The sequence below is a fragment of the Scyliorhinus torazame genome, chromosome 10, assembly GCF_047496885.1.
Source record: "Scyliorhinus torazame isolate Kashiwa2021f chromosome 10, sScyTor2.1, whole genome shotgun sequence".
Taxonomy (NCBI): Eukaryota; Metazoa; Chordata; class Chondrichthyes; order Carcharhiniformes; family Scyliorhinidae; genus Scyliorhinus; species Scyliorhinus torazame.
Window position 1 is genome coordinate 123,613,261 of NC_092716.1, and position 26,431 is coordinate 123,639,691.

Below are 26,431 nucleotides of genomic sequence, written 5' to 3' on the forward strand. Positions count from 1 at the left end.
CACAGTGTTCAGAAAAGGTTCATACCGACAAAAAAGAAAGACGGTAGAAAGGGGAAAAAATCGACCATGGATATCTAAGGAGGTGAGGGAGAGTACCAAATTGAAGGAAAAAACATACAAAGTGGCAAAAATTAGTGGGAGACTAGAGGACTGGGAAGTCTTTCGGGGACAACAGAAAGCTACTAAAAAAGCTATAAAGAAGAGTAAGGTAGACTATGAAAGTAAACTGGCTCAGAACAGTATTCTCAGCAGATAGTAAAAGCTTCTACAAATATATCAGACAAAAAAGAGTGGCTAAGGTAAATATTGTTCCTTTGGAAGATGAGAAGGGAGATTTAATAATAGGAGACGGGGAAATGGCTGAGGAGCTGAACAGGTTTTTTGGGTCAGACTTCACAGTGGAGGACACAAATAACATGCCAGTGACTGATGGAAATAAAGATATGATAGGTGAGGACCTTGATATGATTGTAATCACTAAGGAGGCAGTATTGGGCAAGCTAATGGGGCTAAAGGTAGACAAGTCTCCTGGCCCTGATGGGATGCATCCCAGAGTGTTAAAAGAGATGGCTAGGGAAATTGTAAACGCACTAGTGATAATTTATCAAAATTCACTAGACTCTGGGGTGGTCCCAGAGGATTGGAAAGTAGCAAACGTGACACCACTGTTTAAAAAAGGAGGTCAGCAGAAAGTGGGTAATTATAGGCCGGTAAGCTTAACTTTGGTTGTAGGGAAAATGCTAGAATCTATCATTAAGGAGGAAATAGCGGGGCACCTGGAGGGAAATTGTCCCATTGGGCAGACGCAGCATGGGTTCACAAAGGGTAGGTCGTGTCTGACTAATTTGGTAGAGTTTTTTGAGGACGTTACCAGTGCAGTAGATAACGGGGAGCCAATGGATGTGGTATATCTGGATTTCCAGAAAGCTTTTGACAAGGTGCCACACAAAAGGTTGCTGCATAAACTAAAGATGCATGGCATTGAGGGTAAAGTGGTAGCATGGGTAGAGGATTGGTTAACTAACAGAAAGCAGAGAGTGGGGATAAATGGGTGTTTCTCTGGTTGGCAACCTGTAATTAGTGGGGTCCCTCAAGGATCAGTGATGGGCCCGCAGTTGTTCACAATTTACACAGACGATTTGGAGTTGGGGCCCAAGTGCAATGTGTCAATGTTTGCAGACGACACTAAGATGAGTGGTGAAGCAAAAAATGCAGAGGATACCGGAAGTCTGCAGAAGGATTTGGATAGGTTAGGTGAATGGGCTAGGGTCTGGCAGATGGAATTCAATGTTGCCAAGTGTGAGGCTATCCATTTTGGGAGGAATAACAGCAGAATGGATTATTATTTAAACGGTAAGATGTTAAAACATGCTGCTGTGCAGAGGGACCTGGGTGTGCTGGTGCACGAGTCGCAAGAAGTTGGTGTGCAGGTGCAACAGGTGATTAAGAAGGCTAATCGAGTTTTGTCTTTCGTTGCTAGAGGGATGGAGTTCAAGACTAGGGTGGTTATGCTGCAATTGTCTAGGGTGTTGGTGAGGCCGCATCTGGAGTATTGTGTTCAGTTTTGGTCTCCTTACCTGAGAAAGGACATATTGGCACTGAAGGGAGTGCAGAGGAGATTCACTAGGTTGATCCCAGAGTTGAGGGGATTAGATTATGACGAGAGGTTGAGTAGGCTGGGACTGTACTCATTGGAGTTTAGAAGGATGCGGGGGGGATCTTATTGAAACATATAAAATTATGAAGGGAATAGATAGGATAGATGCGGGCAGGTTGTTTCCACTGGTCAGGGAAAGCAGAACTAGGGGGCATAGCCTCAAAATAAGGGGAAGTAGATTTAGGATGGAGTGTAGGAGGAACCTCTTCACCCAAAGGGTTGTGAATCTCTGGAATTCCTTGCCCTAAAGAATAAAGGGATTCGGGAATATGGTGTATGGGCCGGAGAGTGGAGCTGAGTCCACAAAGATCAGCCATGATCTCATTAAATGGCGGAGCAGGCTCGAGGGGCCAGATGGCCTACTCCTGTTCCTAGTTCTTATGTTCTTATGTTCTAACAAGCACGTCTTTCGGGACTTGTGGGAGGAAACCGGAGCACCCGGAGAAAACCCACACAGACACGGGGAGAACGTGCAGACTCCGCACAGACAGTGACCACAGCCGGAATCGAACCTGGGACTGTTGACCCTCACTGGTCTCTGCCTCAGTGGGGTAATGTGGGGCGGGATTCTCCACAATTGGCGTGATGTCCGCCGATCGGCGCCAAAAACGGCGCGAATCAGTCCGGCATCATGCTGCCCAATAGGTGTGGAATTCTCCGCATCTTAAGGGGCCGAGCCCTCAGCTTGAGGAGGTAGGCCCGCGCCGGACTGATTTCCGCCCCGCCAGCTGGCGGGAAAGGCATTTGGTGCCCCGCCAGCTGGCGCGGAAATGACTTTGCCGTGCGGCGCATGCGCGGGAGCGTCAGCGGCCGCTCACGCAACCCCGCCCCTGATGTCTGACAGAATAACACTCTGAGTCAAATATGCAAGTAAATCTCTCTTTATTGCTAAGACTTACACACACACAGTTACGTGTAATTGCTTACTAGTTTTAAGACACACTACTCAAAGCATAAAAGATCCCCCCCCATCCTCGCTCTCACTGATCACTCCCCACACCCCCCTGTGGTGATATGCATCACTGTATATACACAAGGGGTATAATGTAAATACACTACGACTAAGTAACCACTAGAGGGAGCACCAGAGATGTCATGACACACAGACATATAGCCAATGGGTCATTACAACAGGACACAACCAATGGGTAATCAGGACACCCAGATGTGGCATTACCACAGGGGGCACTTCACAACCCATATAAAAGGAAAGGGCACACATACTCACATAGAGAGTACACCAGGGTTGATGAACAGCATCACACCCAGAACGTGGCTTGGAGCAGACTGGTAAAGATAAACAGAGTTACTACAACCAGATTAGCAGAGAGTCAAACTCATTTAAGAAATGTGTTAATAGTTCAATAAACACATTGAACTCATTTCAAAGCCAGGAGCTTCCTTTGTCAAAGCATACATCAAGGAAGCAGTTTATGCTACACGAAGCAGCATAACACAACACCCCCCCAGCCTCGCTCTCACTGACCACTCTCCCCCCCAGCCTCGCTCTCACTGACCACTCTCCCCCCCAGCCTCGCTCTCACTGACCACTCTCCCCCCCAGCCTCACTCTCACTGACCACTCTCCCCCCCAGCCTCGCTCTCACTGACCACTCTCCCCCCCAGCCTCGCTCTCACTGACCACTCTCCCCCCCAGCCTCGCTCTCACTGACCACTCTCCCCCCCAGCCTCACTCTCACTGACCACTCTCCCCCCCAGCCTCGTTCTCACTGACCACTCTCCCCCCCAGCCTCACTCTCACTGACCACTCTCCCCCCCAGCCTCGTTCTCACTGACCACTCTCCCCCCCAGCCTCGCTCTCACTGACCACTCTCTCCCCCAGCCTCGCTCTCACTGACCACTCTCCCCCCCAGCCTCACTCTCACTGACCACTCTCCCCCCCAGCCTCGTTCTCACTGACCACTCTCCCCCCCAGCCTCACTCTCACTGACCACTCTCCCCCCCAGCCTCGCTCTCACTGACCACCCTCCCCCCCAGCCTCGTTCTCACTGACCACTCTCCCCCCCAGCCTCACTCTCACTGACCACCCTCTCCCCCAGCCTCGCTCTCGCTGACCACTCTCCCCCCCAGCCTCGTTCTCACTGACCACTCTCCCCCCCCCAGCCTCACTCTCACTGACCACTCTCCCCAGCCTCACTCTCACTGACCACTCTCCCCCCCAGCCTCACTCTCACTGACCACTCTCCCCAGCCTCACTCTCACTGACCACTCTCCCCCCCCAGCCTCGCTCTCACTGACCACTCTCCCCCCCCAGCCTCGCTCTCACTGACCACTCTCCCCCCACAGCCTCACTCTCACTGACCACTCTCCCCCCACAGCCTCGTTCTCACTGACCACTCTCCCCCCAGCCTCGCTCTCACTGACCACTCTCCCCCCCAGCCTCATTCTCACTGACCACTCTCCCCCCCAGCCTCGTTCTCACTGACCACTCTCCCCCCCAGCCTCGTTCTCACTGACCACTCTCCCCCCCAGCCTCACTCTCACTGACCGCTCTCCCCCCCCAGCCTCGCTCTCACTGACCACTCTCCTCCCCAGCCTCGTTCTCACTGACCACTCTCCCCCCCAGCCTCACTCTCACTGACCATTCTCCCCCCCCAGCCTCACTCTCACTGACCACTCTCCCCCCCAGCCTCACTCTCACTGACCATTCTCCCCCCCCAGCCTCACTCTCACTGACCACTCTTGCCCCCAGCCTCGCTCTCACTGACCACTCTCCCCCCCGCCAGCCTCACTCTCACTGACCACTCTCCTCCCCAGCCTCGCTCTCACTGACCACTCTCCCCCCCAGCCTCGCTCTCACTGACCACTCTCCCCCCCCCCAGCCTCACTCTCACTGACCACTCTCCTCCCCAGCCTCGCTCTCACTGACCACTCTCCCCCCCAGCCTCGTCCTCACTGACCACTCTCCCCCCAGCCTCACTCTCACTGACCACTCTCCCCCCCCAGCCTCGCTCTCACTGACCAACCTCCCCCCAGCCTCACTCTCACTGACCACTCTCCCCCCCAGCCTCACTCTCACTGACCACTCTCCCCCCCAGCCTCACTCTCACTGACCACTCTCCCCCCCAGCCTCACTCTCACTGACCACTCTCCCCCCCAGCCTCACTCTCACTGACCACTCTTCCCCCCCCCCCAGCGTCGCTCTCACTGACCACTCTCCCCCAGCCTCGCTCTCACTGACCACTCTCCCCCCCCAGCCTCACTCTCACTGACCACCCTCCCCCTCAGCCTCGTTCTCACTGACCACTCTCCCCCCCCAGCCTCGCTCTCACTGACCACTCTCCCCCGCCAGCCTCGTTCTCACTGACCACTCTCCCCCCCAGCCTCGTTCTCACTGACCACTCTCCCCCCCCCAGCCTCACTCTCACTGACCACTCTCCCCCCCCCCAGCCTCGCTCTCACTGACCACTCTCCCCCCAGCCTCGCTCTCACTGACCACCCTCCCTTCCCAGCCTCACTCTCACTGACCACTCTCCCCCCCAGCCTCGCTCTCACTGACCACCCTCCCTTCCCAGCCTCACTCTCACTGACCACTCTCCCCCCCAGCCTCACTCTCACTGACCATTCTCCCCCCCCCAGCCTCACTCTCACTGACCACTCTCCCCCCAGCCTCGCTCTCACTGACCACTCTCCCCCCCAGCCTCGCTCTCACTGACCACTCTCCCCCCCAGCCTCGCTCTCACTGACCACTCTCCCCCCCAGCCTCACTCTCACTGACCACTCTCCCCCCCAGCCTCACTCTCACTGACCACTCTCCCCCCCAGCCTCACTCTCACTGACCACTCTCCCCCCCCAGCGTCGCTCTCACTGACCACTCCCCCCCAGCCTCACTCTCATTGACCACCCTCCCCCCCAGCCTCGCTCTCACTGACCACTCTCCCCAGCCTCACTCTCACTGACCACTCTCCCCCCCAGCCTCACTCTCACTGACCACTCTCCCCCCCCAGCCTCGCTCTCACTGACCACTCTCCCCCCCCAGCCTCGCTCTCACTGACCACTCTCCCCCCCAGCCTCGCTCTCACTGACCACTCTCCCCCCCAGCCTCACTCTCACTGACCACTCTCCCCCCCCAGCGTCGCTCTCACTGACCACTCCCCCCCAGCCTCACTCTCATTGACCACCCTCCCCCCCAGCCTCGCTCTCACTGACCACTCTTCCCCCCCCAGCCTCGCTCTCACTGACCACTCTCCCACCAGCCTCGTTCTCACTGACCACTCTCCCCCCAGCCTCACTCTCACTGACCACTCTCCCCCCCCAGCCTCGCTCTCACTGACCAACCTCCCCCTCAGCCTCGTTCTCACTGACCACTCTCCCCCCCCAGCCTCGCTCTCACTGACCACTCTCCCCCCCAGCCTCACTCACACTGACCACTCTCCCCCCACAGCCTCACTCTCACTGACCACTCTCCCCCCCCAGCCTCGCTCTCACTGACCACTCTCCCCCCCAGCCTCGCTCTCACTGACCACTCTCCCCCCTCAGCCTCGCTCTCACTGACCACCCTCCCCCTCAGCCTCGTTCTCACTGACCACTCTCCCCCCCAGCCTCACTCTCACTGACCACTCTCCCCCCCCAGCCTCGCTCTCACTGACCACTCTCCCCCCCAGCATCGCTCTCACTGACCACTCTCCCCCCCAGCCTCGCTCTCACTGACCACTCCCCCCCCAGCCTCGCTCTCACTGACTACTCTCCCCCCCCCAGCCTCACTCTCACTGACCACTCTCCCCAGCCTCGTTCTCACTGACGACTCTCCCCCCCAGCCTCGTTCTCACTGACCACCCTCCTTCCCAGCCTCACTCTCACTGTCCACTCTCCCCCCCCCAGCCTCATTCTCACTGACCACTCTCCCCCCAGCCTCGCTCTCACTGACCACTCTCCCCCCCAGCCTCGCTCTCACTGACCACTCTCCCCCCCAGCCTCACTCTCACTGACCACTCTCCCCCAGCCTCGCCCTCACTGACCACCCTCCCCCCCAGCCTCGTTCTCACTGACCACTCTCCCCCAGCCTCGCTCTCACTGATCACCCTCCCCCCCCCAGCCTCGTTCTCACTGACCACTCCCCCCCCCAGCCTCGCACTCACTGACCACTCTCCCCCAGCCTCGCTCTCACTGACCACTCTCCCCCCCAGCCTCACTCTCACTGACCACTCTCCCCCAGCCTCACTCTCACTGACCACTCTCCCCCAGCCTCGCTCTCACTGACCACTCTCCCCCAGCCTCGCTCTCACTGACCACTCTCCCCCCCAGCCTCGCTCTCACTGACCACTCTCCCCCCAGCCTCGTTCTCATTGACCACTCTCCCCCCCAGCCTCGCTCTCACTGACCACTCTCCTCCCCAGCCTCGCTCTCACTGACCACTCTTCCCCCCCCCCCAGCCTCGCTCTCACTGACCACTCCCCTCCCAGCCTCGCTCTCACTGACCACTCTCCTCCCCAGCCTCGCTCTCACTGACCACTCTTCCCCCCCCCAGCCTCGCTCTCACTGACCACTCCCCTCCCAGCCTCGCTCTCACTGACCACTCTCCCTCCCCCAACCTCGCTCTCACTGACCACTCTCCCCCCCAGCCTCGCTCTCACTGACCACTCTCCCCCCCCCAACCTCGCTCTCACTGACCACTCTTTCCCCCCCCAACCTCGCTCTCACTGACCACTCTCCCCCCCAGCCTCGCTCTCACTGACCACTCTCCCCCCCCAGCTCACTCTCACTGACCACTCTGCTCCCCAGCCTCGCTCTCACTGACCACTCTCCCCCTCAGCCTCGCTCTCACTGACCACTCTCCCCCAGCCTCGCTCTCACTGACCACTCCCCCCCCAGCCTCGCTCTCACTGACCACCCTCCCCCCCCCAGCCTCGCTCTTACCACTCTCCACCTCCAGCCTCACTCTCACTGACCACTCTCCCCCAGCCTCGCTCTCACTGACCACTCTCCCCCCAGCCTCGCTCTCACTGACCATTCTCCCGCCAGCTCGCTCTCACTGACCACTCTCCCCCAGCCTCACTCTCACTGACCACTCTCTCCTTCCACCCAGCCACGCTCTTGTCATGATATGCACTCATGCGCATAGTGAGATACAGACAGGCAGTGACAGACACCCAGTACAGCCTGTTGCTCTTTTTAGCCTTAGTTTATGAGCTCTGATTACGTCACCTTTGCTCACGAGTCGCCAGGTATCTTTCTGATACCGCCACGTGGTTCAAGTTCAAGTTATGATTAATAAGTCAGCACACCGCTTAGTAAGATTGAAATCAACGGTCATTTATTATATACAACAAGTAATGTTTACACAATAATCCTACTATCTATATAATAAACCTATCACTACTGGCCAATACTTAACTTTAGGAAGAGCCCACCAGGTCAGGGAAACGAATGGCTTATCCAATCGGATAGCGATCGCTGGATTCAAACTTACAGTTGCCGGTTGATGTTCTTGCGAAGGTCTCAAGCAGGCAAAGAAGGGAGAGAGAGCGAGATCTGAACTTAGCCCCTCACTTTATAGGGCCCAGGGGCTTCCCGCCTCCCGGGGCGGCCCTTGACCCTGAGTCCCAAGTGATTGGACTTGTTCCCAGTCACTGGGTTCGATACGTCCAATTGCGAGGCGATTCCCCGATCGGGGGGTGGTCGTTCACCTGCCTTTGTTTCGGCCACTGCAGGCGCCGACAGGTCTGGCCCAGTATTCAATTGCTAATATGTTGCAATTGTTCCCGGGGATAGCCGATTAAACTGCAGATGCCTGGGTTGATGGGCTGCTAATAGTCCTGAGTATAACTGCAGATGTCTGGGTTGATGGGCTGTTAATAGTCCTGAAAATCGATCTGGGCCGACTTCCCCAGAGCCAAATATGATATTCTGCCTGCAGCTGTCCGTTTGTGTCTTGTTACCTGCTTTTCCCATCAGCCTTTCCGGTTAGCCATTTTAAATCGGGTTTTGGCCAAATTAATCGGGAAGCAGCCATTTTATGTGGCTACAAGCCAATCAACACACAGGACAGAACACAACCAATCACCAGGCAGAACACTAGAAGGTGGTCTCCCACTATAAAACACACGGGGCATCAACACTCTGCCTCTTTCCACTGGTGACAACTGTAGTGACAGTCAGGGTGTATATATCAGTTAGCATCTTCTACACGTGGCTCAGAACTAGTCAGTTCTAGTTAGTTATAGTAAGCATGCTTAGATTAGTAGAGTGTCATACCCACAGCGATGTGTCTTGTTTTATACATTGCAAAATTGAAATAGCTGCCTGCTGAAGTGATGATGCACTTAATAGGCCTCATTTATTTAATAATAATAACTATTCCCCTCTCCTTACACAGGTATCCCCACTTTTCAGTATATGTATATCAATCATTTGCTCGTTATATATTTTTAAAATAAATTTAGATTACCCAATTACTTTTTCCAATTAAGAGTCAATTTAGTGTGGCCAATCCACCTACTCAGCACATTTTTGGGTTGTGGGGGCGAAACCCACGCAGACACGGGGAGAATGTGCAAACTCCACACAGACAGTGACCCAGAGCCAGGATCGAACCTGGGACCTCAGCGCCATGAGGCAGCTGTGCTAACCATTTGGCCACCGTGCTGCCCCTGCTCGTTATATGTTGAAGGAGAACCCTTAAATGTCAGCAAGTTTATTTATTTTCCAGCTTAGAATGTCACTAGGCTATGGGTTTCAGTCTCACTTCAGAGACCCAAATCCCATTATCTAGGCTGGCACTCAGTACTGGGAATACGGCAGGGAGTGCTGCACAGTTGAAGCTGCCATCTCTCATAAATTGTTAAACAGATGCCCCATCTGCCTGCTCAGGGACCTAAAAGACTTCCTGTCACTATTCAAAGAGAGTGGGGCGAGTTCACCTGGTGTCCTGGACAACATTCACCCCTCAATTCACATCACTAAAACAAATGATCTGGTCAGTGTCACTCCATTTGTGGGAGGTTGCTGTGCACAAATGGACTGCCATGGTTCCAACAGCAACCACTACTAGGCTGCAAAATTGGGCGGAGAAATGGCAGATGGAATTTAACCCAGACAAATGCGAGGTGATGCATTTCGGTAGATCCAATTCAGGTGGGAGCTATGAAATAAATGACAGAACCTTTCGGAGAGTAGACACACAAAGGGATCTTGGTGTCCAGGTCCATAGATCCTTAAAAGTGACAGCACAGGTGGAAATGGGGGTAAAGAAAGCTAGTGGTATGCTTCTCTTCATAGGACACGGTACTGAGTATAAAAGCTCTCAAATTATGTTATATAAAACATTGGTTAGGCCACATTTTAAATACTGTGTCCAGTTCTGGTCACCACACTACCAGAAGGACGTGGAGGCTTTGGAGGGAGTACAATAAAGGCTTACCAGGATGTTTCCTGGTATGGAGGGTATTAGCTATGAGGAGAGATTGAATAAACTGGGATTGTTCTCCCGAGAGAGATGGAGGCTGGGGGCGACCTGACATATGCTTATAAAATTATGAGGGATATAGATAGGATGAACAGTTGGAGGCTTTTTCCCATGGCGGAAATGACAATTACAAGGGGGCACAAATTCAAGGTGAGGGGGGAAAGGTTCAGTGGAGATGTGCAGGGGACGTTTTTTATGGTGGTGGTGGCCTGGAATGCACTGCCAAGTGAGGTGGTTGAGGCAGATACTTTTGCGACCTTGAAGACTTATCTGGATAGATACATGAACAGATGGGGTATAGAAGGGTAAAGGCGTTTGGTCTAGATAGGACAAAGTGACCGGTGCAGGCTTGGAGGGCCGAAGGGCCTGATCCTGTGCTGTTTTGTTTTGTTTTTTGTATACTGCCCCTTCAAGGTTAGGCCGGGGACTTGATTGGCGGTTGTCTCTGCTCACTGAGCCCCGCTCAGGTCCTGCGTTCCTTCTGTGATGGTTGGTCCCGGGTTGTCACTGCCTTCTTGTCTTTGTTGATGGCTTTATACTTTTCCTCATGATAGTCCATTTACACATCTGTTATTCGTTAGCTCTTGCGGTTAGCTATTTTTTTGCATGGTCAAGCAGTATCAGAGGTTGATGTAATGTCTTATCTGGTGGCTCAAGACATTCTATTGTTCTTATGACCTGCAGGTCAGCAAATGCCTTTTTTAGTCCTGTGGCCTTCTGACCTGCAATGTCAGCAGAAGCCATTTTAGTCTTGTGCAGCCTTGGTCAAGCCCTGAGCCGACATTCCCCCTGTGATCCACTTTTATACATATAATTTGAATCACATTAATATAATTGTACCTCTCAAGTTGGTACAGTATCCCGTGCAGCATTTAAACAACAACCATGCAACAATTAATACTGTAATAACGATTATAAGGCAAGTCACAATTTTCTGACCTAGTGTTCCCATCCACCCAAATCCCAAACCCCATCCTCCGTCATCATGTAAAGCGGCCACCTCCTTACGAAAGTGGTCCACGAAATTGTCCATTTTCTCTGAATTATCTGGGATGTAGGTGTAGCATTCGCTCCCAATGAGGGCGCAAGTCCCTCCCTTTTCTGCTAGTAAGAAATCAAGGGCCATTCTATTCTGGATGGCGACTATTCTTATTGCAACCATTTCTGTGGTTATCTGCTGTACAGCGTCAGTAGTGTCATTGGCCACTTGCTCCAATATACCTCGTATTAGCCTAATTTCTGCCATATTAGCTATTACCCGCATGGGTGGTATCATTACTTCCATAAATCATGCCCAGGTGATGGAGCTCCTTTTTGTCCTGTCGGTTTCATTTCCAGACTTTGACCCTTTAAAAGTTACTTTCGAGCTGTCTGCCTAAGCAAAAAGATAATGGGCAAAATACTCCGACCCCCCCCCCCCGCCGGCTCGGAGAATCGCCGGAGGCTGGCGTGAATCCCGCCCCCGCCGGTTGCCGAAGTCTCCGGCACCGGATATTCGGCGGGGTCAGGAATCGCGCCGGTTGGCGGGCCCCCCCGCTCGATTCTCTGGCCCGGATGGGCCGAAGTCCCGCCGCTAAAATGCCTGTCCCGCCGGCGTAAATTAAATCACCTACCTTACCGGTGGGACAAGGCGGCGCGGGCGGGCTCCGGGATCCTGGGGGGGTTGTGGGGCAACATGTTAATAATACAGTCAAAATAATTATTATAATTAATAAATTAATCAAATTTGTTCCTACTGATTCAGTATTAATAAATTATACAATATGTTAATAATACAGTCAAATAGTTGATTGATCAGTAACATTTCAATAATAGTTCATCAATTGTGGGTACAGTTGGGTTAGTTTGAATCATTCTGATAGTTGGTCCCCTGCGTTTAGCGAATAGTTTTTTTTATGCACTTAGCACATTGGTATGTTATGTAAATGATGAATACAGCTGCACAGGAGAATTAGATTATTCTTATTGTGGACATTCCAGTGTGTCCAAGCCACCCGCAAATTTTATCCCAGAGAGAGATGAATTGGGGTGGATCAAGTTTTTTGATTTATTTTTGGATATGTAATGCCAAATCTTTAACTTCTTTAGAGTTATCGGGAATGAAAGTGCAACATTCTGCACCAATCAGGGCGCAGGTGCCACCTTTTTCGGCGAGCACATAGTCAAGTGCCATTCGATTTTGAAATACTACGATTATTATACAATAAAAAGTTGAACATATGACCGAGTAATAAATGGTAAAATGAGTATCAAAATTGATGTCAAGTCTTTGACATCTTCTGGATTATACATAAAAGCTTGTTGAAAGGGTTAATTTTCTTGCAGAGACAAAAAGAGGAGTATAGCTTGGAATGATGCCATTCACATCTCTAAACTTTAAAAAATATATATTTGTCACTCAAATGGACTGGGAGTAAAAGTTGGATTGCTGCCAAATTCCCGTTATCAAATGTCTTCGAACGATCTGTTCTTTTGGAATATAGATTTGAGTTGGTTTTTTTTTAAACCAGCTTCCACATTGTTTGAAGTTTAAATTTCCAGGCTAATTTTAAACATTTATGTTAAAATATCAAATACAATAACTTATTAAATATATAACTGAACCAATCTCGTGCTGTCTCTTGGTTTTCTGTAGATGAATTTGTCGATTCTATTAAAGGAAACACAGCTAACAAGATATGTTAATTTCTTTAAATTAATAAAGCAATGTTCAGAATAATGACAGTTTTCTTAAGTTGACAGTTCTTGTCAACTTTTTAGCGATACATTGAGATTTCTTTAGCTGCTTTGATGGCAGCCGTTCTGTTCTGAGTAAGTTCCCTTTTTCCTTTGGAAATTTCCTGTCCCAAGTAAACATCTTCTTTCTGGGCAATTTGTGCTTTGTGAAAGTTAGCTTTGTGACTGTTAGTACTGAGGTGGTTCAAGACCACCCGTAAATCTTTGTCATGAACATCTTTATTGATGGAGGTTATCAGAATATCATCTTCATATTGGATAATGGTGGAAGGCCGATCGACTGTGTAAAGTTGAAGGAATTTATATTATTTCTACTATTCGGTTACCAGTAGCACTTTGCGATTACTGGGACTCAGCGGAAATTTGCAGTTAAAACTTCTCAGGTGCCAAAAAGAATTGTTTTATTTGTAGTTGCTTGATTGATTTGAAAGTCATTTAAAAGGCAATTCGTAGACAATTCGAAGCTTTCAGAGAATTACAGACATTATCTTTCTTTGCTTAGGCAGATAGCTCGAAAGTAACTTTTAAAAGGTCAAAGTCTGGAAATGAAACATGAAGAGAGAGAGAGCTAATCTTCAGCTAAACTCAAACTCAAAGTCAAAAACACTACATCACTACAAAGACATACTGACAGACTGACAGACAGACAGACTCAGAGAATTAAAGACAGACTAACAGACTTACTAAACAGACAGACTCAGAGAATTAAGGACAGACTAAAATGGCGGGGGGGAACTTTTCAGCTATATACTTTCATATCTGCCTTAAGTCATCTAATCACACCCCAATATAATCCTAATTGGTTTGGGTTAGACTCAAACACATTTGATTTGATGGCAAGCCTGTCATGATATTCAAACACACACATCATGATGGACACACTAACAGGCAAATCAGAGTACACAACACCACAACCAATCACAGACAAGAACACCAACCACATAAAAAGCACGAGCACGACACCTGGAGGTCAGTAGGTCTGGGGAGAAGGAAGCATGAAAGAGCTGTTGAAACACAACAAGCAGGGAGCCCCCCACGTGCAGAGTGCAAAGACCAAGTTGTAAATAGCAAGTTTAAATAAACAAGTGTTGTACCATATGCAACTGTGTTGGCTCTTCTGTGTGTTAGAACACCCAACACCACATGGTACAGGAGTGGATCGATACCTGCCTACCAACCTGCCATTCTGGACATGGACCACACCGGCAAACCGCAGCCGATGCAAGTCACGGGGAACCTAGGCACCAACTGGAAGCTCTACAGGCAGCGATTTGACCTGTACATCCGTGCCACCGAAAAACAGAATGTCTCGGATGATTCGAAGATTGCAATGCTCCTCTTCTACGCAGGCCCCCACCCAAATGATGTCTTTAATTCACTGGTGTTCGAGGAAGGCGAAAACCAGGCCAAATATGACACGGTCATCCTCAAAATGGACCAGCACTTTCAAACTGAAGTAAACGAAACTTTCGAAAGATACATCTTTCAGCAACGCCTGCAAGGTAAGGAGGAGCTTTTTCAACCCTTTTTGACGCACCTCCGGATTCTAGCGCAGTCCTGCGGTTACGGCACCACCACAGAGTCCATGATCAGGGACCAGATTGTTTTTGGCGTTGCCTCCAGTGGCCTACGCCAGCAGCTTCTTAAAATAAAGAGCCTCACCTTAGCGTCTGCTGTGGAAGCCTGTGTCCTCCATGAAAATGCGACCTGCCGTTTTGCCCGATTTCAGGCGTCCGAGTTGGCACGGAGGGGGTCCCCAGCCGTCGAATCGGCAAGCCAGGCCGCCCACGACGTTGAACGCATCCAGGCCGTCGATTTCTTCCCGCCCCACGGCCCGGACGACAGCGGCCGCTTCCCGCGCTTTTCGCGGTCTCCCGCGCAGGTGCGCGCCAAGAATAACGGCCACAACGAGGGACGCACTGCGCAGGCGCGCCCACCGCAAGATCGCACTGCGCATGCGCAGTGGCGCAACGAACGCCGTGACGTCATGACGTGCAGCAAGTGTGGAGGTCTACACTTAAAAGGGCAATGTCCTGCAAAATACCAACAGTGCAACAGATGTGCCATGATAGGCCACTACGCAGCCCGCTGTCGTGCGGCTCAACCCATGGATCCGGCGCATCCTCGACAACCTCGCACACGAGTCAGGACCGTCCAGCCCACGCATCAAGACTTCCAGTTAAGTGATGCAGATGACCAGGATGACTTCAGAGTTGCCGTCATTGATGTCAACAAGGTCAATGCCATCAATCCAGACGATGAGTGGTGTGCCACCCTGACGGTCAACCGATCGCGCGTCGCCTTCCGTCTGGACACCGGCGCATCCGCCAACCTGATTGCTTACTCTGCAGTCCAGGCCATGAAGGTCAAACCACTCATCACACCATCCCGGCTTAAGATGGTTGACTATAACGGGAACGTTATCCCGTCCGTAGGATCTTGCCAGCTACAGGTGACTCACAAGAGGTACACGGCCACACTCCCCTTCGAAGTTGTGGGCTCATCAAAGGACTCGTTACTGGGCGCACAAGCGTGTAAGGTCCTTCACCTGGTACAGCGCATCATGTCTCTCTCTCCAGATGAGATATCCGACTTCCCGGATGCTGAGTTCCACGCGAATCTCCATTCCCTCCTCGCTCACAACCAGGAGGTTTTTGAAGGCATGGGGACATTGCCACACACGTACAAGATTCGACTCAGACCGGACGCCATCCCTGTCGTTCACGCACCTCGCAGGGTTCCTGCGCCTCTCAAAGACCGCCTCAAGGCACAACTGCAGATTCTTCAGGACCAAGGGGTCCTATCCAAGGTCACGGAGCCCACGCCATGGGTCAGCTCCATGGTCTGTGTAAAGAAGCCCTCTGGCGAGCTCCGTATATGTATAGATCCAAAAGATCTGAACAACAACATCATGCGGGAACACTATCCCATCCCAAAACGAGAAGACCTCACCAGCGAGATGGCGCGAGCCAACATATTCACTAAATTGGATGCGTCCAAAGGATTCTGGCAGATCCAACTGGACCCGGCCAGCCGAAGACTATGCACATTCAACACCCCTTTTGGCAGATTCTGCTACAACCGGATGCCATTCGGCATCATTTCGGCATCTGAAGTATTCCACCGCATTATGGAGCAGATGATGGAAGGCATCGAAGGGGTACGTGTATATGTGGACGATATCATCATTTGGTCCACCACTCCGCAGGAACACATGCATCGTCTTCGACGTGTCTTCACCCGCATACGGCAAAATGGCCTGCGTCTCAACCGTGCGAAGTGTGCTTTCGGCCAGACGGAGCTGAAATTCCTCGGGGACCACATCTCAAGGTCCGGGGTCCGTCCCGATGCAGACAAGGTTAGCGCCATCACAGCCATGCCACGACCGGCTGACAAGAAGGCTGTCTTAAGATTCCTGGGCATGGTCAACTTCCTTGGGAAGTTCATTCCCAACCTGGCTTCTCATACAACAAACATGCGCCATCTCGTAAAAAAATCGACGGAATTCAACTGGCACCAGTCGCATCAGCAGGAATGGGAGGAGCTCAAGCACAAACTGGTCACGGCACCAGTGCTGGCCTTCTTTGACGCGACTCGCCCTACAAAGATCTCAACAGACGCCAGCCAATCTGGTATTGGAGCGGTACTCCTGCAAAAAGACAGCACGTCATCATGGGCCCCGGTTGCGTATGCCTCACGAGCCATGACCCCTACCGAACAGCGCTACGCGCAAATCGAAAAAGAATGCCTGGGCTTGTTAACTGGACTGGACAAGTTCCACGACTATGTGTATGGCCTGCCACGATTCACGGTCGAAACTGACCACCGCCCCCTGGTCAACATCATTAACAAAGACCTGAACGACATGACTCCTCGCCTCCAGCGCATCTTACTCAAACTCAGGAGGTACGATTTTGAACTGATCTACACTCCGGGGAAGGAACTCATAGTGGCGGACACTCTTTCCCGAGCAGTGAGCACACCACCAGATGCGGAGGGGTTCGTGCGTCAAATTGAGGCACACGTGACTCTGACAGCAGCAAATATGCCAGCTGATGATCCTTGTCTGGCCCACATACGCGCAGAGACGGCGACTGACCCTCTGCTGCAGCGAGTGATGCGCCACATGACGGAAGGGTGGCTAAAAGGGCAGTGCCCCCAGTTTTACAATGTGCGAGATGATCTCACCAATATAGACGGGGTCCTTATGAAATCGCATAGGATCGTCATTCCACACAGTGTGCGCCAGATGATTCTTCGTCAACTACACGAAGGCCACTTGGGTGTCGAAAAATGCAGACGAAGGGCCCGGGCGGCGGTATATTGGCCGGGTATTAATGAAGACATAGCCAACATGGTGCTCAACTGCACAACCTGTCAGAGGTTTCAGCCGGCGCAACCTCCGGAAACACTTCTACCACACGAGATGGTGACGTCCCCCTGGGCGAAGGTGGGTGTTGACCTATTTCACGCGCTCGGCAGAGATTACATTGTTATTATAGACTACTTCTCAAACTACCCGGAAGTCATGCCTCTCCATGATCTGACGTCGTCCGCAGTCATTGGGGCCTGCAAGGAAACGTTTGCTCGCCATGGCATTCCAAGGACTGTCATGTCAGACAATGGACCTTGTTTTGCCAGCCGTGAATGGTCGTCCTTTGCCGCAGCATATGGTTTCACTCATGTGACATCCAGCCCTCTGCATCCACAATCGAACGGGAAGGCTGAAAAGGGTGTCCACATCGCAAAGCGGCTCCTGTGCAAGGCGGCTGATGCCGGATCGGACTTTAACCTTGCCTTGCTGGCCTATCGATCGGCCCCGTTATCCACGGGCCTCTCGCCAGCGCAGCTACTAATGGGTCGCTCCCTCAGGACGACGGTACCTTCCGTCCTGGCACCGACAACAGACCATGAGGCGGTTCTTCGGGACATGCAACTGCAGCGTGATCGCCAGAAAGGTCGGTACGACACACGAGCGACGGACCTGCCCCCCCTGTCCTCCGGAGACAAAGTACGCGTCCATCAACCGTATGGTGGCTGGTCAGCACCGGCCGAAGTCCTCCGACAAGTGGCTCCCCGCTCGTTCCTGGTTCGCATGCCGGATGGTTCCGTGCGTCGCCGCAATCGGCGCGCCCTTCGCCGACTTCCACGTTCACAGCCACACAACACGCCAGATCCTCAACAGGCTTCCGAGGATGACTTTGTGGAGCTGCCGCACATCACGCCCTTTCCATCGCCACCCATGGCCATGCCTGCACAGCAGCCGGTGGTTCTTGATCCACCCTTAAGGCGGTCAACCCGAATTCGTCGCAAACCCATTAGAATGGACTTATAATACAGTTCATATGTTTAATAAGTTGGACGATTTTACATGATAACCTGTTGTTGTTTATCGTTCCAGATGTCGTCTGACTGGACAACTGTTCAAAATTTTTTTTCTTCTTCTCTCGTTCGCATTTCTGTTATGTTATGGTACAACTGGATTCATGTGACGCACTCGACATCGCCCCATGTACATAGTTCCGTCATAGACACATGCTGCACACGACACACACACACTCTTAGATGCACTCACGTCACGATCATATTTATTACCACGTAGGCACATATCTTTGTAAAAAGGGGGGATGTCATGATATTCAAACACACACATCATGATGGACACACTAACAGGCAAATCAGAGTACACAACACCACAACCAATCACAGACAAGAACACCAACCACATAAAAAGCACGAGCACGACACCTGGAGGTCAGTAGGTCTGGGGAGAAGGAAGCATGAAAGAGCTGTTGAAACACAACAAGCAGGGAGCCCCCCACGTGCAGAGTGCAAAGACCAAGTTGTAAATAGCAAGTTTAAATAAACAAGTGTTGTACCATATGCAACTGTGTTGGCTCTTCTGTGTGTTAGAACACCCAACACCACAAAGCCGTCCATCTTCAATGTGCAACATTAGCTTTTAATTGTTTCATGTCTGCATGTTATGGAATGTGATATTCTGCTAAATCTTTACCAACAAAAACTGGTCTTCTGCTGACTTAGCTGTTATCTGCATTGTGAACAATGGTGCTTTCATGTTGCTATGGTATTCAGTCCTTGTCCTTGACAATTAGCACAAGCAGTGTCAAATTGTCTTGCAACTGTGCTGTTTTAATCTATGATGGAATTTTATGCTGTTTCATGTATCTATTGAAGACCTGAATTTATGGGTGCTGAAATTCTCATTTTTAAAACTGGGGCTTAATTTTTATGCTTAAACAGCTATCTTTTACCTATACTCGTTGTATTCGAAATACCTGGCTTCGACAGGGATCTCATAGAGGCTTATAAAATTTTAACGGGACTAGATGTTCCCGATGGTGGTGTGTCCAGAACCAGGTGTCACAGTAACTTAGCAACTAGGACAATCCACCCGGACACTGGGGGATTCATTACAGCTCACTGGTTGCAACAATCACCAGCAATTTGGTCAACATGTCCATCAGGACATATTTAAATGCATCGCTCAACCTTTCAGAGGGTCGGTGCAGACTCGATGGGCTGAATGGCCTCCTTCTGAAAGGGCAGCACAGTGGTTAGCACTGCTGCCTCACAGCTCCAGCGTCCCGGGATCAATTCCGGCCTCGGTTGACTGTCTGTGTGGAGTTTTCACTTTCTCCCCGTGTCTGCGTAGGTTTTGTCTGGGTGCTCCGGTTTCCTACAACAGTCCAAAGACGTACAGGTTAGGTAGGTTACAGGGATTGGGAGGGCCTTGTGGCATGCTCTTTCGTCGTGTTGGTGTAGACTTAATGGGCGGAATTGCTTCCTTTTGTACTGTAGGGATTTTGTGAAGTGCATGGATATTCGGTAGGGAACAGTTCTGAAGAAAAGTCACATTGGACTTGAAACAATGGGCTGGATTCTTCTGCCGCAAACGCCATGGGTGACAATGGAGAAATCCATTGACCTCGGGCGGGATTCTCTGCTCGTCGGGCGGACACGGCCGGAGACCCCCACCAAATAACTCTGTTTCTCTCTTCACAGATGCCAGACCTTCTAAGTCTTTCATACACCATTAGATGTTAACATAGTGGTGTATTGCTCTAATATGTAATTGCCCTTTTTTAGTTCTAGGACATTTAAAAAAAAATATTTATGGAACGAGTGCATTGCAGGATGGACCAGCATTTGGTGCTCATCCCAATTTATCCTTGAGGGGTAGGCTGCCTTCTTGAACTGTTGCAGTTCATGTGATGCAGGTACATCCACTGTACTGAGCAGTTTGATAAAGCTGAATGTCTTGCTTGGCCATCTCAGAAAACATTTGAGAGTCAACCATATTGCTGCGGGTCTGGGGTCACATGTAGGCCAGACCAGGTAAGGATGAGAGATTTCCTTCCCTAAAGGTCAGTGGTGAGTTTTTATGACAATTGACAATGGTTTCATGGTCATCATTAGACTTTTAATTCCAGATTTGTATTGAATTCAAAAGTCATTTTCTGCCCTGCTGGGATTCGAACCCGGGACCCAAGAACCCTGGGCCTCTAGATTATTAGCCCAGTGACCACACTTCCACAGTTGTAGATAATGATTCTGAACACACTCAGTCCATTCACTGGTGGTGATTTTCAGCCAGAGTTCGTGACGGAGAGAATGACATAGGCAGAAACGGTAGCACGGTAGCACAAATGGATAGCAATTGGCTTCACAGCGCCAGGGTCCTAGGTTCGATTCCCCTGCTGGGTCACTGTCTGTGCGGAGTCGGCACGTTCTCCCCGTGTCTGCGTGGGTTTCCTCCGGGTGCTCTGGTTTCCTCCCACAGTCCAAAGATGTGTAGGTTAGGTGGATTGGCCGATCTAAATTGTCCTCAGTGTCCAAAAAGTTAGGATGGGTTATTGGGTTATGGGGATAGGGTGTAAGTGAGGGCTTAAGTGGGTCGGTGCAGACTCGATGGGTCAGATGGCCTCCTTCTGCACTGTATGTTCTATGTTCTAACAAAGGGGAATATTGAGCCTCAGGTGAAAAAGGTTTGATGGCTATTCAAAACCCATACCCCTGGCAGAGTTTTTGCAGCACACTTTTCTCTTTTCCTCTGATGCCTAAAGCACAATTTAAGCGTTGCTCAACACCCTACCTTTTTTTTTAACTACTAATAATGTTACCTTTTCCAGATCATTCAATCCTGCCATTTACTAATTGTGTGTCTTTGTGTCCACCTATTCATCCTTCTGCTGATCTCCACACCTCGTCCATTGCAGAAGTTCAGTGGGGCAGGGATTGAAGCTGGCATGCTCTCATTCTCACTCTTCAACTCTTTATCAGCTTAGGTACATAGAAGATAGAACGATACAGCGCATTACAGGCCCTTCGGCCCACGATGTTGCACTGAAACAAAAGCCATCTAACCTACACTATGCCATTATCATCCATATGTTTATCCAATAAACTTTTAAATGCCCTCAATGTTGGCAAGTTCACTGCTGTTGCAGGTAGGGCATTCCATTCTTTGCGTAAAGAACCTACCTCTGACCTCTGTCCTATATCTATTACCCCTCAGTTTAAAGCTATGTCCCCTCGTGCCAGCCATTTCCATCCGCGGGAGAAGGCTCTCACTGTCCACCCTATCTAACCCCCTGATCATTTTGTATGCCTCTATTAAGTCTCCTCTTAACCTTCTTCTCTCCAATGAAAACAACCTCAAGTCCATCAGCCTTTCCTCATAAGATTTTCCCTCCATACCAGGCAACATCCTGGTAAATCTCCTCTGCACCCGCTCCAAAGCCTCCACGTCCTTCCTATAATGCGGTGACCAGAACTGTACGCAATACTCCAAATGCGGCCGTACCAGAGTTTTGTACAGCTGCAACATGACCTCCTGACTCCGGAACTCAATCCCTCTACCAATAACGGCCAACACTCCATAGGCCTTCTTCACACCTGGGTGGCAATAACTCAACAACCTGGGTGGCAACTTTCAGGGTACAGTAGGTAGACCTATTGCTTTGAGTGAGCACTTTGCTAATTCTTGCATTGTTGTATGGAATTCCAACCCTGCACACTTCGATCAATTATCAAAATTTGGGATTGAGCCAATGAACATTATCTGAGATAAAGCAGTCTGGCAGCAACTGTGGAGAGAGAAACAGATTTAATGTTTTAAGTCCGTATGACTCTTCTGCAGAGCATCATCTGAGATCTGTTTGGATAACTGCTGTTCAGAACTAAGCTCCAAATCTGTGAATTTCTCATTTCATTCCTGTGATCTAATTTTGTTGCATTTTCTCTTCCAGGCAAATCCTATATTTGGAGTCACTGTTGAGAAATGTCTACTTCACTGATCAACCATTAAAAACCATTCTGACCCAAAATGTAAAGGTGGTGTTGATTGGAACTGGTTACAATGATTTTACTGGAGCACACGTTACCAGTAATTCATCTTGGGTAAGTTTGCTCTCATTCACCAACTGAGAGCTCTTGCGTTGAGTTTGAATGTTGCGTTGAGTTGGGTTGTAATATTGGGTTGGGTTTGAATGTTGCGTTGGAATGTTGCGTTGAATTGGGTTGTAATGTTTGGGTGGGTTGGGTTGGAATGTTGTGTTGAGTGTTGTTGTAATGTTGGGATGGGTTGGGTTGGAATGTTGCGTTGAGTTGAGTTGGAATGTTGGGTTGGGTTTGAATGTTGCGTTGGAATGTTGCGTTGAATTGGGTTGTAATGTTTGGGTGGGTTGGGTTGGAATGTTGCGTTGAGTTGAGTTGTAATATTGGGTTGGGTTTGAATGTTGCGTTGGAATGTTGCGTTGAATTGGGTTGTAATGTTTGGGTGGGTTGGGTTGGAATGTTGTGTTGAATTGGGTTGTAATGTTTGGGTGGGTTGGGTTGGAATGTTGTGTTGAATTGGGTTGTAATGTTTGGGTGGGTTGGGTTGGAATGTTGTGTTGAATTGGGTTGTAATGTTTGGGTGGGTTGGGTTGGAATGTTGCGTTGAATTGGGTTGTAATGTTTGGGTGGGTTGGGTTGGAATGTTGTGTTGAATTGGGTTGGAATGTTGGGTTGGGTTGGGTTGGAATGTTGTGTTGAGTGTTGTTGTAATGTTGGGATGGGTTGGGTTGGAATGTTGCGTTGAGTTGAGTTGGAATGTTGGGTTGGGTTTGTTGCTAACTTTTGGTTGGTTCAATTGGCTCTATTTTATAACCTTTGCTCTAGAGTCGCCAGGTATCTTTATGATACAGCCACGAGGTTCAAGTTCAAGTAATTCCACAGGTCATTGAAAGGGGCAACACAGGTGGAGAAGGCAGTCAAGAAGGCATACGGCATGCTTGCCTTCATTGGCCGGGGCATTGAGTAGAAGAATTAGCAAGTCATGTTGCAGCTGTATAGAACCTTAGTTAGGCCACACTTGGAGTATAGTGTTCAATTCTGGTCGCCACACTACCAGAAGGATGTGGAGGCTTTAGAGAGGGTGCAGAAGAGATTTACCAGAATGTTGCCTGGTATGGAGGGCATTAGCTATGAGGAGCGGTTGAATAAACTCAGTTTGTTCTCACTGGAACGAAGGAGGTTGAGGGGAGACCTGATAGAGGTCTACAAAATTATGACGGGCATAGACAGAGTGGATAGTCAGAGGCTTTTCCCCAGGGTAGAGGGGTCAATTACTAGGGGGCATAGGTTTAAGGTGAGAGGGGCAAGGTTTAGAATAGATGTACGAGGCAAGTTTTTTATGATGAGCAACACGGAGGATGTCCTCATGGTTCTTTTTCTTTCTCTTCTCTTCTCTTTGTTTCCTCTCTTTTCCTGGAGCTTTTGGGGTTCTGTGGGATCAAGCATAGTGTCTGTTACTATCTTGGTTTAATATCTCATCTGTTAGTATGTCTGTCCTTTTGTGCCAATTTTCCCTTTACAATTTGTCACCATGTGTGAACTCCCTCATTTTTTTTAAAAACCGAATATTCAGGACAAGACACACTCAAAAATACTGAAACAGTGCGAGCCGTCTCGCAGGCTGTGCGATTTACCATCCAAATGTTTGAGGATGTAAATAGCATAGGGATGCAACCTAAGGGTCGCCTGAAAACAAAACAAAACTTTTTGAACCAAAAGTGCCAAAATGAGGTGTGTATGGGCCGCGACGGGTAAGATTTGGATGGAATCCCCGGGTAGCACGGCGACCAATGCCGTGTGTTCCCTACCCGAGCATAGCTGACCAGGCAGGGCGGGTCCCAATGCCGTTTCTCCATTGCCTGAGCAACCGACAATAACGGGCAAAAATGTAGTCATCGTGGGGGGTTGCCGTATTGGCTTTACCTTTAAACCTGAAGGGCAGTTAAGAACGGTTTGTTTTTCTGTCGACAGACGAGTTCCTCTGAACTGGCATCTGGGACATTAACAAGTCTCTGTGGACAAAGTAGTTCCTCTGAACTAGCGTCCGGGACAAACTAGTTTCTCTGACTGCCAGTGGGCGTCAGAAGGGTGGTGGCGTGGGGCCGTGATTTTTTTTTTGTTGATCTTACAAACAACATTTAACAATACTACTACAAACAACATTAAATATGCTGCAGGTTCCATCAGAAAGGAAACCGTTTTCTCCCAAGCGGTTCCTTTTTAAAACATCATCTGGACACCTCAGTTATTAGTTGCGAACAGGGTCGCAAAGGGGTTCTCGCTTTGGGAGTCAGACTCAAAGTCGTCATCTTCTCCCGGATGCCATACTCTCGAATGTATCAGGGCTGATAGGGCTGCATGGTGCGATTTGGGGTCCATCTCGTCGTTCCGGACGAGCCTGTATGAGTTATCTCGGTGCCAAAAGGTGGTGTGGGGACAGAGTCTGGGTCGTAATCGTAGGGTGATGGTTTTTGGTGGGGCTTATTGAGGAATGTGATGAGGAAGGGATCACTCGAATCGTGGTCAGAATCGCTGGGTGTGGGTCCTGTTGCATGGGGATAGTAGGGAGGCGCGCTGTGGCTATTGTCAGTGTCACAGTCGCTGTTGCTACTGCTGCAGTCTGTGGACGTTCCGGGGCGGAGTCTAGAGTTCGAGGGTGGAGTCGAGGGTGAGTCCGTGGCTGGGCTGGACGCGCTGGGGGAGGGTAGGGTTACGTTGGCTGTGGGTGGGGTGTGGTCTGCTGCGTCGAGCATGACGTGGTGTGCGTGGTTGGACTGCGAGCCATATGCCTTAAGCTGGTTAATATGGAACCACGCAGTCTTTCCGTTGGGGTACTTAATTTTGTACACGGAGGGGCTTACTTTGTCCGCAATGGAGTACGGACCTGAATACTTCAGTGACAGGAATGTGCTGGGGTTGTATACGGAGAGCATGACTTGCTGTCCTACACTGAACTCAGTTGCATGTACTGTCTTATCGAAACAGGCCGTGCTCTGTTTCTTTTGTGTGCCTAATCGTACCGCGGCTTCTACTGCTTTCTCGTGTGTGAGGGCCGTCACATCTAATCCCAATAAAACTTCTGTGCCTTTCATGGGGCGTCCGGTCATGAGGGTGTGTGGGGTGTAACCTGTAGATGTTGAGACCGTATTTCGCAAAAACATCAGCGCAAAAGGGAGGACTGAATCCCAAGTGGTGCTGTTTTGCTGGACCATTTTTCTGAGGGTAGCTTTTCGGGTCCGATTCATGCGCTCCACGACACGACTTGACTGGGGTGGTATGCGATGTGGAATTTTGGGGTAATGCCAAATATCGTGAGGACGTTCTTCATGATACGTCCCGTAAAATGGGAACCTTGGTCGGATTCAATGCTGCGTCCCCATCTCGTAAAGGTGTGATGGGTTAAGATCTTGGCTGTGGTCTTTGCAGTGTTTGTTTTGGATGGGAATGCCTCTACCCATTTTGTAAACGTGTCTATCACAATGAGTACATACTTAGAACCACTCCTGCAAGGGGGCAATGGTCCTATAAAATCGACCTGGAGGTTAGTCCAGGGGCCGTTAACGGGGCGGGTGTGACTAAATTGAGCTTTTTTGGCATATCTGTCCGGATTGTTCTGGGCACAGATAAGGTAATTCTCAACGTAGTGCATTACATCTTCTTTTAAACTTGGCCACCAACAGAGCCTCCAACAGAGGTGAGCTGTAGTAGGACCAATTCCCTGATGTCCATGACTGTCATGGAATAAACAAAATAAGTTGATTCCTGTCCTGTTCAGGAACCACATAAAGGGTGCCTTTTGACACTGCACTGTCATGTGTGTTCAGTGCATTTTTAAACCTATCGTAAGGTGCCGTAAATTTTCCTTTTAAAATCTCCCTGAGATTGCTATCCTGCTTCTGGGCCTGCCCTAAATCCTCGATATTAGTCTGCGAGACCTGAACTGCATTCACTGGTGCGCTCTCGGGGGGTGTCCAAAAACATCCATGCCTGGAACCTGTGCGTCAGCTCTTACATTTCCAGGGGGGGAGGAACGATGGTGACTACGAACTTTAACTATTCCAAAAGTCCTGTCCTGGGCTTTTCCTAAAATGTGGCGGAGCAATGGGGCTGAGGGGAGGGGATTTCCGTCTGCCGAAACAAATCTTCTTCCTTTCCACAGGGGTAGGAATTCTGTAAGGCTAGTGCAGACATAGAGGCTGTCCAAGTGTATGTCTGCTGGGCTGGGGAAGGAATGTGTTCTACAATGTACGCCAC

General features: G+C 50.3%; 1 protein-coding gene across 2 annotated transcripts in view; it reads left to right on the forward strand.

Moving 5' to 3' along the window:
- Positions 1 to 26,431, forward strand: part of LOC140430903 (adhesion G protein-coupled receptor G3-like) — a 380,819-nt gene that overhangs the window by 96,033 nt on the left and 258,355 nt on the right. For both annotated transcript variants that reach the window (XM_072518691.1, XM_072518690.1), the window contains exon 5: positions 22,090 to 22,240. In XM_072518691.1, coding sequence (XP_072374792.1) covers positions 22,090 to 22,240 — 151 coding nt within the window. The remainder of the gene's footprint in view (positions 1 to 22,089; positions 22,241 to 26,431) is intronic.